Genomic DNA, 12,564 nt, shown 5'->3' on the forward strand with positions numbered 1-12,564 from the left:
ATATGTGGTCGAGTATAAATAGAGAATTGGTATTATGGTTTCTTCCCATGCTTTTTCTTCATTTTTTCTTGTGGTTCATTGGCTGATTTAACTTCGGTTTATCATTTTTTTTTCCCTAAGATTGACAAGTAGTATACCATTGCTGTAGCTGAAGATAACTCCAAAAAAGGACCTTTAAGATCTTCAATTGATGTAATGACAAACTTAAATTTGCTGAGATTAATGCTTTTTTGCGGATTTTGTTGCATCTTGTTGACAATCGTTTACCTCTTCTTAAGCTCTAATGCATGGAGCAGTAGTAAATTATAATGGTCCTTTTTGCTTCAGGAGTTTATACCGGGCGCAGTCTATGTGTGTCTGAAATAGAACTTTGGATATAAGGTTGAGTTGTATGTTTGATCTTATATCAACTTCTTCCCACCTTTTTTTTCAAGCACGATGGCGGTGTGTCAGATTCATATTGCAATATAGCATGTCTCTGAGAAAGCATAATATGGACTATCTGTCGAAGAGTTTTGGAGGATTGCTACCCCTGTTAAAATGATTCTCAATAAAAAGACCTCTTCAAAAGTCAATGAATAAGTTGTGAAGTAAATGCCTCATTTGCCTCTCCTATAAGCTAGTAACATATCCCTTTCCTTAATAATACTGCTGCAGGAATTGAATGGAATCCTTCAATCTCTTCTTCTGCTTGCTTTTGCTAACATGCATTCTTATCCCCAAGAGCAAAGAACCTGCGAGACCCCTCTATCACCTCCTCCATGAGGCTCTCACGGAACCCATGGTCGATCACCCGGAAGAAACCCCATTTTTCGAGTGGTTTCCTGATATTCCGCACTGTCTCATCGTGACTGGTGGGGCCCGCATTCACATGTCCTAGGTCCATCACTGGGATGTCCGCGTGATCCTCACTGCAGGCCACGCTGTCGGACGGCCGAACAAATATGCGGGGGACTTGGGCGATCCCGGCGTCCATGAGGCCTTTGACCCCGGATTTCGTCTCGTCGAATGCTCTCAATTCGATTGCTCGGTAATGTTTGGGACCCATGCCGGTCACCATTGCGTGTCTGTTAGTAGTGTTACTTGGTATTATCGATTTTGGGCGAGCTGGGTCTTGATGAAGTTCACATTACGTGGTTATATAGTAGTGATATTTGCATTATCCTTCGTCGTTGATGTAGAGAAGAAACTAAACACGAGGGACATGAAGGTTGTCAAAGAAATGAGTTTTCTTTTAAGTGAAAGTTGCCCCAAGAAGATATCAGACAAACACTCGGAGTTGGCAACATAAGAATTTCTTGTTTCTCGATTATGACAGCATTTATCGCCGGATCCTTGAAAGCACACGTTGACGATTCGTTCAAGAAGAATAGGGATGGAAGATGTTTTTCCGATTCCGTCACATGTCTAAAATCTCGTGCGTTCTAGTCTTCACGTGAACCAAGGTGGTTAATTAACCCATGTAAATGGCGAGAAAAGTGTCAAAAAAAAATTTAAATCCATTGTATTGGTGTTAATTTAGTCCTAAATTTTTTCTAGTGGTAATTCAATCTTAAATTTTGCGTTGATACTAGTTCGGTTCTAAATCTTTTATTAGTGCCAATTCCGTCATAAACATTTTGTATTTGTACCAATTCGGTCTCGAACATTTTATATTTGTGCCAATTGAATCAATACGATGAAATTTGGGCAAAAATTGCTGACGTGGACGTCGGTTGTCCTAAGTGGCATAATTGGTGCTAACGTGAAAATTTTTTAATATTATTTAATTATCTTTAAATATTATGAATATTTTTTCTTTTTGTTCTTCTTTTTCTTTTCACTTGCTTCTTTTTATTGGGGGCTGACAAGTTCTTCTTTTTCTTTTCACTCGCTTCTTTTTATTGGGGGTTGACAAGGGCCGACGACCCTTGCCGATCACTAGGCGAGGCTCGCGGGCCTTTGCTGTGGGTGGCGACCATCAATAAAAAAAATGCAAGAAAAGAAAAAGAAGAAAAAATCAAAAACTTATTAAAATTATATAAAATTATTGCAATAATATTAAAAAAAATATCCACGTCGGCGTCGGCCTTTCAACGGTCACTTAGGACAATCGATGTCCACGTCAGCAATTTTCGGTCAAAATTGGCTGGATTGATTCAATTGGCACAAATGCAAAAATTTAGGACTGAATTGGATCAATGCAAAATGTTTAGTAATGAATTGGCACCAATAAAAGGTTTAGGATGCACCAATAAAGGTTTTAGGACACACCAATGTAATAAGTTCATGATTTTTTTGACAGTTTTCCTGTTAATAGCTCATAAACTTTTTCTTCATCAATGGAGCATTCTATCTTGTAAAATGAAGCGCGATGAAAACACAGGGAGTTAATTGATTATATAAATGTATCAATTAAAAACCATAAGTAATTGATCGATTTCCTAACAAGAGAAACTCCAAATTTATTTCCTTCGTTCCTTACATAAGGTTTCTTTTTTTCACTTTTATGCAGAAAGGTGGTTGATGCACTTGATATTTGGAAGAGCTCACAACTTAATAACTAAATTACATGGTGACTAATTAACGGTATAACAATGCCAAAACTGGAACCCTAAAATAAGAAAGATCATGCAACATGTTCTTGTTTGGGGATTTGATTGCATTTCTTGTAAGTTTTAGGACTTAATTGCACTTTTATGGCATATTTATCGAATCAAGACCTTGGCTCTCCGTGCCTCTGGGTTGGGCTGAACTCCGACCCAAATAATCTCGTTCGTTAGCAATCAACGCAAAACGTGGCGGCTTTGGCATCAGCGTCTGTCTCTGTGGTCGGTTCGTCATAAAGGTTAACAAGATGTGCAGTATTCTGAAGCTATGATTTGTGAACAGTGCGTGTGAGAGAGAATTCCATTAGGGATGAAATTTGTGCACATCTGGAGAATCGGGAGCTGTTTGTGTGGGTTTCTTGATCAAAAAACGCAAAGCATATTCACCACCATCTCTTTTTCTTGGTCGAATGATTATGGCCGAGAAGGCACACATTGCATTTTCCAAATGTATGTCCCTTCGTGAACAATGGCATCTCAAAGGCACAGAAAAGCTTCGTCAAATAGAGATGCTATGTTCTCCTGTTAATGCAAACTCGTCACGTTACGGTGACTCGATCCTCAAGGCAAACTTTGTCATTGTCTCTTAAATAGTGTATTTGAACACTAGCTTACATCGATTTTTCACCAATATTGATGCCCACCATTCTAACTTGCAACCTTTTGTTTTTATTTTTATTTTTTTTGGTCGAAGCAACTTCTTGTTAACGAGCTTACTTGTTCATGAAGTTGTAGCCTTTCTTCTCAAGTGGTCATCACGCTCTTAATTTGGAGTGCAATCCGCGAAAATTGTTTGAAAGAGAATATTGCTAGGCGTGTTCCGACTGGTTAAGCATTCCTTTTTACTGCGGCAAGCTTTGTTCTTAGGGTCCCTGACATTGGCTGAGATGCTTGGATTCATCGTATGGACTGGTTTTAGAATGGGATCCATGTTGGTAGCAGCAGAAAGTACCATGACTCTTACTATGTCCAAGCACAGGCGATATGTTACATAAATTCTTGAAAGGTAAACATCGATCAGATTAAGGTATCCAAAAAACGATCACCTCATCGTTAAGTGATTTCTTCACCTTCCCTTTCTTTTCTTGCTGACAGAAGTAGAACAGGTGTAAATTCTTCGGTGCAGTGAAATTTAACTTCAGCGTTTCGATTGAGATATACACGGTATAGACAATTCTCGGGTTTCCTTCCTCTTTTGCCATAGGAAAGGAGCGTTTCATATGCATTCAAGGAAGGGAAATGCTTTTATGATAGTACTGTCCGAGATAGTACAATCTCAATCGTAGATCGATACACCATCTCTATGTATTTTGCATAAAGCACTCATTGATTGGAAAATCATGTGGTTAGAAATAATCGACAATCTTGTCGGACTGTCACGCTAATAGCTCTCTTCGAGGAAAATAGTCGAGCCAAAAGTTTGGATAACCTTATCATCCGAAAAAAGAAATTTATCTTACCCAGCTGTAGAGGTCCAAATATAAAAACTCATTCTCAGCGACCATAGAGTAAGAATTCAACTTGGCTTAGGACAGTCACAGAAATAAAAACCCCGTTAATGCGTACGTTTTCATGGTTATTAGATAAACGGATAATAGCGAAACTTGGAAAAGATAAAGTCCCTTGGGATGCAAATGTTTCGCGGAAAATAAAAAAAAAAATTGATCGTTCATCCAATTTACATGAATGAATGAATGAAAAATATATTCTTGATCAACGAATAACAAATAAAGTTCGAGCTTTTCGGGTCTATCCTCTCTTTTCTCTTTTAGTCCCTGTGTTTGGGGACCCCAGGAGTCTTTCACACTGCATAAAATTTGCACATGCTCATCTTTTTATTTGTAAATTCCCTTTCCATCGGGCAGAATTGGATTTGGTCACGAGTTGCCGATTTTTCGTAGTCTACTTGTGTAGGGTTGGATCTATTTCGGATGTGGTCGCATTTTGCCACCTCTATATTCGGGGAGAGCAACTCGGATTTGGTATTTCTGTTATTCTAACCGTCAAGGGTGTAAATGAAGCCAATTGAGGGGTGGATTTAGCCAATTGGGCTTTGGCACGAAGAAACAACTGATCCACGCTATTCTTTTTCTCTGTTGCAAGTTATGCCATTTCGTCTGGTGGATTAACTGAGCATGAAGTAACATGGAGTTATGCTATCTTACACGATGCCTTGCTATACATTCGTGCCTGAAGTTGATCGTGAGGCGCCACCAAATCGTCTCCAAACAACAGCATTCTCAAACCCTCCTCAACCCCTGCTTTTGCCTTTCGGAAATGGCGGAAGCAGCGCTCTTCAGCCTTGCCACCGACACACTGAAAAGCCTCGCCACTGAAATTGCGAAGCCTGCAGGCTCCTTTGTTTTTCGGCAAATCAAGTTGCTCTGCAGTGCCAAGGACGGGCTTCGAAGCCTTGAGCACACCGTCCAGGCCATCCGTGCTGTGCTTTTGGATGCCGAGAAGCAGCAATGGGACAAGGAGCAGGTCAAGCTCTGGCTCAAGAGGCTCAAGGACGTGCTGTACGACGTCCAGGACTTGCTCGACGATGTCGCGACTGAAGATCTGAGGCGGAAGGTCACTCCCGGAAACAAGATGTCGAAATCGGTACGCATTTTCTTCTCTAAATCGAATCAGCTCGCACAGCGCCTCAAAGTGGCTAATAAGATTCAGGAACTTAGGAAGACACTGGATGAGATTGAAAAAGATAGTAACTTATTAAATTTAGAGCGGCATCCGGAGGAAACAGTGGCCATCGGGAGAGGAAAGAAACCCGAACATCCCTCGCCTGATGAAAAAATAATTGGTAGAGAAGAGGACAAAAAGAAGATCAAGCAACTCTTGTTGAGTTCCTCCTCTAGCCAGAGCTTGTCATTTGTTGCCATCTTTGGTAAAGGAGGTCTTGGAAAAACCGCACTTGCACGACTAGTGTACAACGATGGGGAGGTTCGACAACACTTTGAGCTTAAGATGTGGGTGTGTGTATCTGATGTCTTTGATGTGAATTCGATTATCAAAGATATTCTTAAGTCAGCGGGCTGTCAAGATCTTGAGAATAAGACTTTAGACCAATTGCTGAATCTTCTTCGTAAGACACTAAGTATGAAGAAATACTTGCTTATTTTGGATGACTTGTGTAATGAAGATCGGAATAAATGGTTGAAACTTGGAGATTGGCTAGAGGGTGGTTTACGGGGAAGCAAGGTACTTGTAACCACTCGTAGCCACAGAGTAGCAAAGGTGACGGATGCGAGATCAGTTATCCATGTTCTACGTGGCTTATCTGAAGATAAGTCGTGGAACCTATTCAAGAAAATGGCTTTTGGAGATGGGGCAGAATCATCAGACCCGGGACTGGAGAAGATAGGTGGAGATATAGTTACAAAATGCGCTGGGGTTCCCCTTGCCATTAGGACTGTGGGAGGCCTGTTGTACGGCAAAACGAAAGATGAATGGCTCCGCTACAAGGTGCGTGAACTTCCAGAAATACGAGAAATCGATGAGGCTGATGATGGAATTATGCAAGTCCTCAAGTTCAGTTACGATCATCTCTGGTCAAGCTTGAAACATTGTTTTGCATACTGCTCATTGTTTCCGAAAGATTATGTCTACAATAAAGAGATGGTGATACATCTTTGGGTGGCACAAGGCTTTATTGAGTCACGCAACGGGGAGGATAACCTTGAAGAGGTCGCAGACATGTACTTGTCAGAACTGTTGTGCAAGTCATTCCTCGATGTTGATGAAAAAGGCGAGGATGGCGAGGTCACAGCTTTCAAGATGCATGATCTCATGCACGATCTTGCCCAAAAAGTTGCTGGAGGTGAATGCAAGATTGTTAATTTTAAGGGAGGACATAATGATAGAGGAATTCGACATGCCTCATTTACTTCAGAATTTTTCTCTGAAGAGAAAATGATGTCTCTGCTTGATCTACACAAATTGCGGACGCTAATCTTCTTGGAAGGTGAATGGCATGTACTCAACTTCGACAGAGTTTTCTCTAAGGGTAAACATTGTCGAGTGTTGCATTTAGACGATGTAGATATTCCTCTCCCTCTTTCCTCCATTGAAAAGTTGAAGAACTTAAGGTATCTTCGTATTGCTGAAAACGAGTCTATTCAGAGTTTGCCGGATTCAATCATGGATTTGGTGAATTTGCAGTTCCTTGAACTCATTGAATGTAGTTACCTTAAAACATTTCCAAGAGATTTGAGGAAATTGGTCAACCTTCGATACTTGCTTATTTTTGGTTGTGAGTCGGTGATCCACCTACCACCCTAAGGACGTTGATGCTCCGGGGCTTGGATGCGTTGGAGTTCGTTCAACGGACAAGTGACGTGGGGCAATCTAAGACTGCACGCACCTTCTTCCCATCTCTTGAGAGATTGGAACTAGTGGAATGCAGCATGCTGAAGGGATGGTGGAGAAGTAGGGAACTAATGACAGCATATCAAAAGCATCACCGGTCATCCTTCCCAAAACTTCGGTCCGTGAAAATATGGGGCTGTTCCGAGTTGAATTTCGTGCCATCATTCCCCCAGGTGGAGCACTTGACCATATGTGACGCGGAAATGTTGGAAATAAAGCCCGATCCAAATTGCCCGTCAGAAGCCGCAGGGGGATCCACATTCACCCCTTTCTCTAAACTAAAGAGTCTGTCTCTTGAGGGTAGCGATGTGGAGTCCCCGATGCTCGAGACTCTGCTCCGATCGGCCAATAATCTCGAGCTCACGAGCCTCGATGGTTGCCACCTTTCCTCGCTTCGGGAACTCCGCGTTATCAATTGTGAAGGACACGATTTATTGTGCGAAGAAGACCAGCATGACACCCAATGGCCATTCCTCACGAACCTACGTGTTCTTAAGATCACCGATTTGATGCAATTACCTGGGGGGATTCAACATGTCAAGACTCTGCAATCTCTTGAGATTCATCGATATTGGGGATCGAGTTTGCCGGAATGGATTGGAAATCTCTCTTTGCTCGAAAAGCTTGTATTATCTGATTGTGAAAAATTGGAGCATTTGTCATTTGAGATGCGCAACCTCACACACTTGAAGGAATTGAGGATCATTAGTTGTCCCATTCGGGAAAAGAATCGCCATGAGGAATGGCCACGGCTTGCGCACATTCCAGTCATTTTTTGGGAGGATGAAGTGGATGAATCCGACTATTAGCATAGCAGGTAGGTGAAAAGACTATCACCTATCATGTGTTCCTTTCAATTATTTACTTCTTCCGTTAACTAATTTCTCTTCACCATATTCGCAGTGCATATTTATCAAAAGAAGAAAGCGTCTCTCCAGTTTCTAGTTCGCCACCGATGTCATGTTCAGATTGAAATTGCTGCTGTACATCGCCTTCCTCGTCATGTCACGCGGGTAGAACACCTTCTTTGCCTCGTCGTCTTGCTCATGGAACCTCCTCACTCCCTCCTTCATCTCCATCACGGCTGACCGAATCGCTAGAAGAACCCCGGCGTCTCTGACACGCATCGCATGCTCTCGATCGCCTCCTTCCTCTTGGTCTGGTCGCGGTCGATTTCCCCGAGGTTGATGATTGGGACGCTGAGATTCTTGGAGCCGTCGCTCGATTTGGAGCTGTCTTCGAATGTCTTCCGCGATCGGATGAAGAAATTCTGGGGATTTCGGTGATCCTAGTGTCAACCAAGGCCTTTGACGTCGGCTTTTGAGTCATCGCTTGCTCTGTTGTAGCTCTGCTCACTGGAGTCGGAGGCCAAATCAATAGTAGGCATTGTTCCTCTCTCTCTCTCTCTCTCTCTCTCTCTCTCTCTCTCTCTCTCTCTCTCTCTCTCTCTAAACCGCAATTCAATTTCACTGTGAATGTAAATCTATCGGAGATGAGTTTGGATTATGAATTGAATGTTATGGAGACATTGCAACACATGATATGAGCGGTTTCTTTATAGCCGAGATATCGCAATGCATGATATGACTCATATCATGTGATCTACCACTTGCTGAGAAAATGACGGTGATGTTTAATAATGGCCGATTCTTTGGGGGATGGGGCAGCTAGTACACAAGTTTTGCAATTTATGGAAAGGAGAGTTGTTAGGACAGAGTTGACATTGATAGATGACATGACAATTTGATGCCGTTTTAGCCCTTGGATCCACATTTGCATCATCTTAATATGCTAATTAGATCATTTGGATTTCGGATATATCCCATCTTAATGAAAACCTACTGTTTCATAGAAAATTTGGGAAGTGTACATAGATTTTTGCCATGTGGTTGATTCTAGTTATTGTCATCGAGCGAGTTGGAGGCTGGCAACTGTTTATCCTAGCCGCACAAAGTGGAATTCGAAGCTGAACCAAATAGAAATGTTCCCAAAAGCGCAACTTTTCTTGCGGTGGATTAGTGTTGTAATTTTCATACACAGTATTCGGCACGATTTCACCTATTGATAACATATTTCTTCGATCTTAGATCGGTATGTGTTGAGCTTCCTCTCCCTCTACTTTGTGCTCTCTTTTGGTTCCGCTTTTGTTTAGAGAATGATCTTTGTTTTTGAGAGTTGTGTTGCTTCTGTCAAATGGAGCAGGATAAGTTTCGGTTACCGAGCGGTGAAAAAAGGCAATCCTGTTCTTTGGTTGTTTTACATAGATCAACAGATGGACAAACTTTTATCTTCAAATACAGATATCAATAAGACCACCTTTACAAATTTACACGGTCTCTGACTTGAAATCGGGAAGTGCAGAAGCTCCATCTAGGCCTTTGGAAATGTAATGGGCGGTGTAGTTTGGAAGCGTAGTCTCCTTGCAAATTGGTGGGTTGTCTCGCGATAGTAATTCCTTGATGGTTCCATACAGCCGTGGAGTGTCGCCCAAGAAGCACGCCGCCGACACTCTCGGGCCTCTCTTGTTTGCCCCGACTCAATGCTTGACACTCTTAAATCGGCTGTTTGTTGGGAGCTGCGAACGCAACAATTAGTGAAACGTTCTCGGTCCTTCCGTTCTTAGGTCAGAAATGAAGAAACACAGTTTCTACGTACTAGTATGATTGCAATCTCAACGTTCATAAAAACCTACTGTAGAATATCTAGAATTCACATTAACCACTTCCGTGAAAAACATTGTTTGCAACATACATCTGTTTCATTTAGACAATTTTGAACCTGTCAATATGAGGCTAGCGGGATCTAGCGAAGGTAGAATCAAGTTTAGATGAGTCAAATAGCTCAGTAGGATACTTGATGCACAAGCCATTTGGGAACGACAAACACGGATTTTTCTTACCAAAGAAAAGTACAGATTGGGAAGGCGCAATGTCATATTGCTACGGGGAAGATGCCATGTTAATTTACTTCCTGAATTCTGAAGAGCTCTTCAACCGGCTTAGGATATGAGAGAGTACAAGAACATAGGCAAGAAGAGGATCGCAGTGTGCGGACCAATCAAAATATAGTTTAAGAGAATCTCGGAAATGGACGACGATCTCTGGCCGAAGCTACTTACCCGCAAAAGATCTCCCCTGATTATCACTAGTGCTCTAGGCATTGGAGGAACGTCGATCCAATGGCTCTCGCTCCGATGAAGTGAAGTCCTCCAATTTGATCTTGAAGGAGAATTGCGAGGAAGTCGGTGTTTGAATGCTTTGTCACGTCCGGGGTCAACTCAGGCTGGGGGCATGGCGGATAGTAGTGGCACATGATCGAGTGTCCCTTTGCACACTCCATCTCCTTCAAGTGATTTAGGTGGAGTCTTAGCCCTTCCGATAAGAGCTCAAACAGATGATAGCCCGGTCTCATCACATGCTTTGAGTACTCTATTAGCATTTCTCTGCCGCAGATATTGCGATGCATGAGAGAATTGAACTAGAGCTGCCTTCAAAGTATGGTTGGACGGACTCCTAGAGAACACGATAAAGGGTATTGGTATTTTGTATCAACTCGGGTGCAAAAGTTTGGTACTACTACCGCAAGAACGCGAATAAAGTCAACTGTCGAGGGAACATCCTTTTTTCTACCCAAAAAGACCATAACGAAAAACCTCCGAGGTTCCCGTCGGTGAAAATGATCAATCATTGAGGATTATCTTATTGATTCGTCTCATTGATAGCGACTAGATGCAAGATTATAAGCGCTATGACGGGTGGATATAATTTAAGCGAGAAACTTTGTACACATTCAATGATAGCAATTGCCTCACCTAACCGAACAAAGAACTGGACACTTTCATTTCACGAGTGGTCAATACCTACTCTATGGGAGAATTACCAAAACAAGTTCTAAACCTATTATAGTTGTGCCTTTCAATCCTTTTTTTCCTTTTTTCTTTTTGGGCAATTGAGTCATAAATATTTAGCATTTGTGCTAATTTAGTCTATCCCCGTGAATTTTGATCGGAAATCACCGATATGGACTATAGATGTCCTACGCGGCGAGGCCGGCACCGACGGGGTAATTATTAATAGTATTTTAATATCTTTTCAGTCCGATGAATGCAGAATATACTGTCCCTTCAATCAGCAGCGGCTGGATTGAAATGACCCATGTTGCGGTTGTATATGACCCTTTTCATAAGATCTATAGTGTAAAAAAAAAAATTCTCTTTTGGCCTCCATCTCCCGCTCGAAGAATCTGCGCGACCCGTTGATCGCTTCCTCCAAGAGGCTCTCGGGCATGGTTGATCACCTGGAACCGGAAGAAACCCCACTTGCGCAATATTCACAAGAACGTACTTCAAGGGGGGTTATTGCGTGATAATTGGTGGAATAGACTTCAGCGATTACGTCACGTGTCTAAATCTTGTGCATCCTCATTTTTATACAAACAAACATGAAATGGAACTATAGGACATGTAGAGAGCTCATAGGTGTTTGCTTAACTATTAAACATGGTATTTAATATAATGAAGCATGATCAAGTACAAAAAGAGATCAATTAGTTATTTAAATAAATCTATTGAAAACCATAAGTAATAAACGAATTTTCTCACGAGAGAAAATCCAAATTTATTTCATTCATTACTTACTCGAGAGTTCTTTTTCCACCCAAAACCCAGAGTAGCTCATGAATTAATAACTAATAATCCAAATTAAAAAAAAAATCATGTACGCATATTTTACCGTTGAGAAAAGTACTAGAAACACAATGATGCAATTAGTATTTAGATTAGCCAACTCTACTGAGCAGCCCCATTTTGGATATCATGACTTCGAAATAAATACAAAATCTTCATGAAAAATCCAACCGAAAAATTAGATTAAAATCATCACAATGTTGCAATGCTCCTATTATGTAGTTTACACAAAACACCGAATATGTACACTAACATGTTTGAAGCTACTTAGAGATGCATTACTTACAAATTTTCAATATATTTTCGTTTGTCAATATCATAAATATAGAGTTTTGTTAAACTTGTATACTTTTTCCAAAATTCCAACTAAATTATAAACAAAACTATGTATAAGCTCGTGCAAAGAACCAGAGTTCAACTAGTAGTTTAGTACTCATAACAACTCAAAATTAACTGTTAAGTATCTAATTTTATTGCTGGTAAATTCAGTGTTCAAATCACATTCGTCGCCAAGTTGCATCCGCCATCCCTATGCATGAATGGAAACTTAACCGGTACACATCGGGCCGTGTGATTCACACGTATGCATGAAGATCAATAAAGGATACCACATTTTTGTGTTTTGACAATCTTAAAGAAAAGTCAAGTGTAAATTTGTCTTTGTGAAAAATATTATGATTTGAAAATAATTATTTAAAAATGATCGATTGTATCGCTTACAAATATTAACAGATAAAAATTATTTAATTTATTCATGAAAATATTTAGTCATAATTATTGTCAATAATGAAAATATTTTTTATTGATAGATCATTTCAGGTGATACAATTAATTAGTTTTAAGAAAATATTTTGCAATCATTTATTTTCTACAAAATAAATGGAGAGACCAAATAAACGAAGATTAATTTGTTCATTTTGTAAA

The 12,564-nt window shown here is 40.7% G+C and overlaps 1 protein-coding gene across 1 annotated transcript in view; it reads left to right on the forward strand.

Annotated features, from left to right (window-relative positions):
• Window positions 1-4,865: 4,865 nt before the first annotated feature.
• Window positions 4,866-12,564, forward strand: part of LOC125314691 (putative disease resistance protein RGA3) — a 104,658-nt gene continuing 96,959 nt past the window's right edge. Inside the window, exon 1 of the mRNA XM_048277598.1 lies at window positions 4,866-5,614. Within this exon, the coding sequence (XP_048133555.1) occupies window positions 4,866-5,614 (749 nt within the window). The remainder of the gene's footprint in view (window positions 5,615-12,564) is intronic.

The sequence above is a fragment of the Rhodamnia argentea genome, chromosome 1 (assembly GCF_020921035.1).
Source record: "Rhodamnia argentea isolate NSW1041297 chromosome 1, ASM2092103v1, whole genome shotgun sequence".
In the NCBI taxonomy this organism is placed as follows: domain Eukaryota; kingdom Viridiplantae; phylum Streptophyta; class Magnoliopsida; order Myrtales; family Myrtaceae; genus Rhodamnia; species Rhodamnia argentea.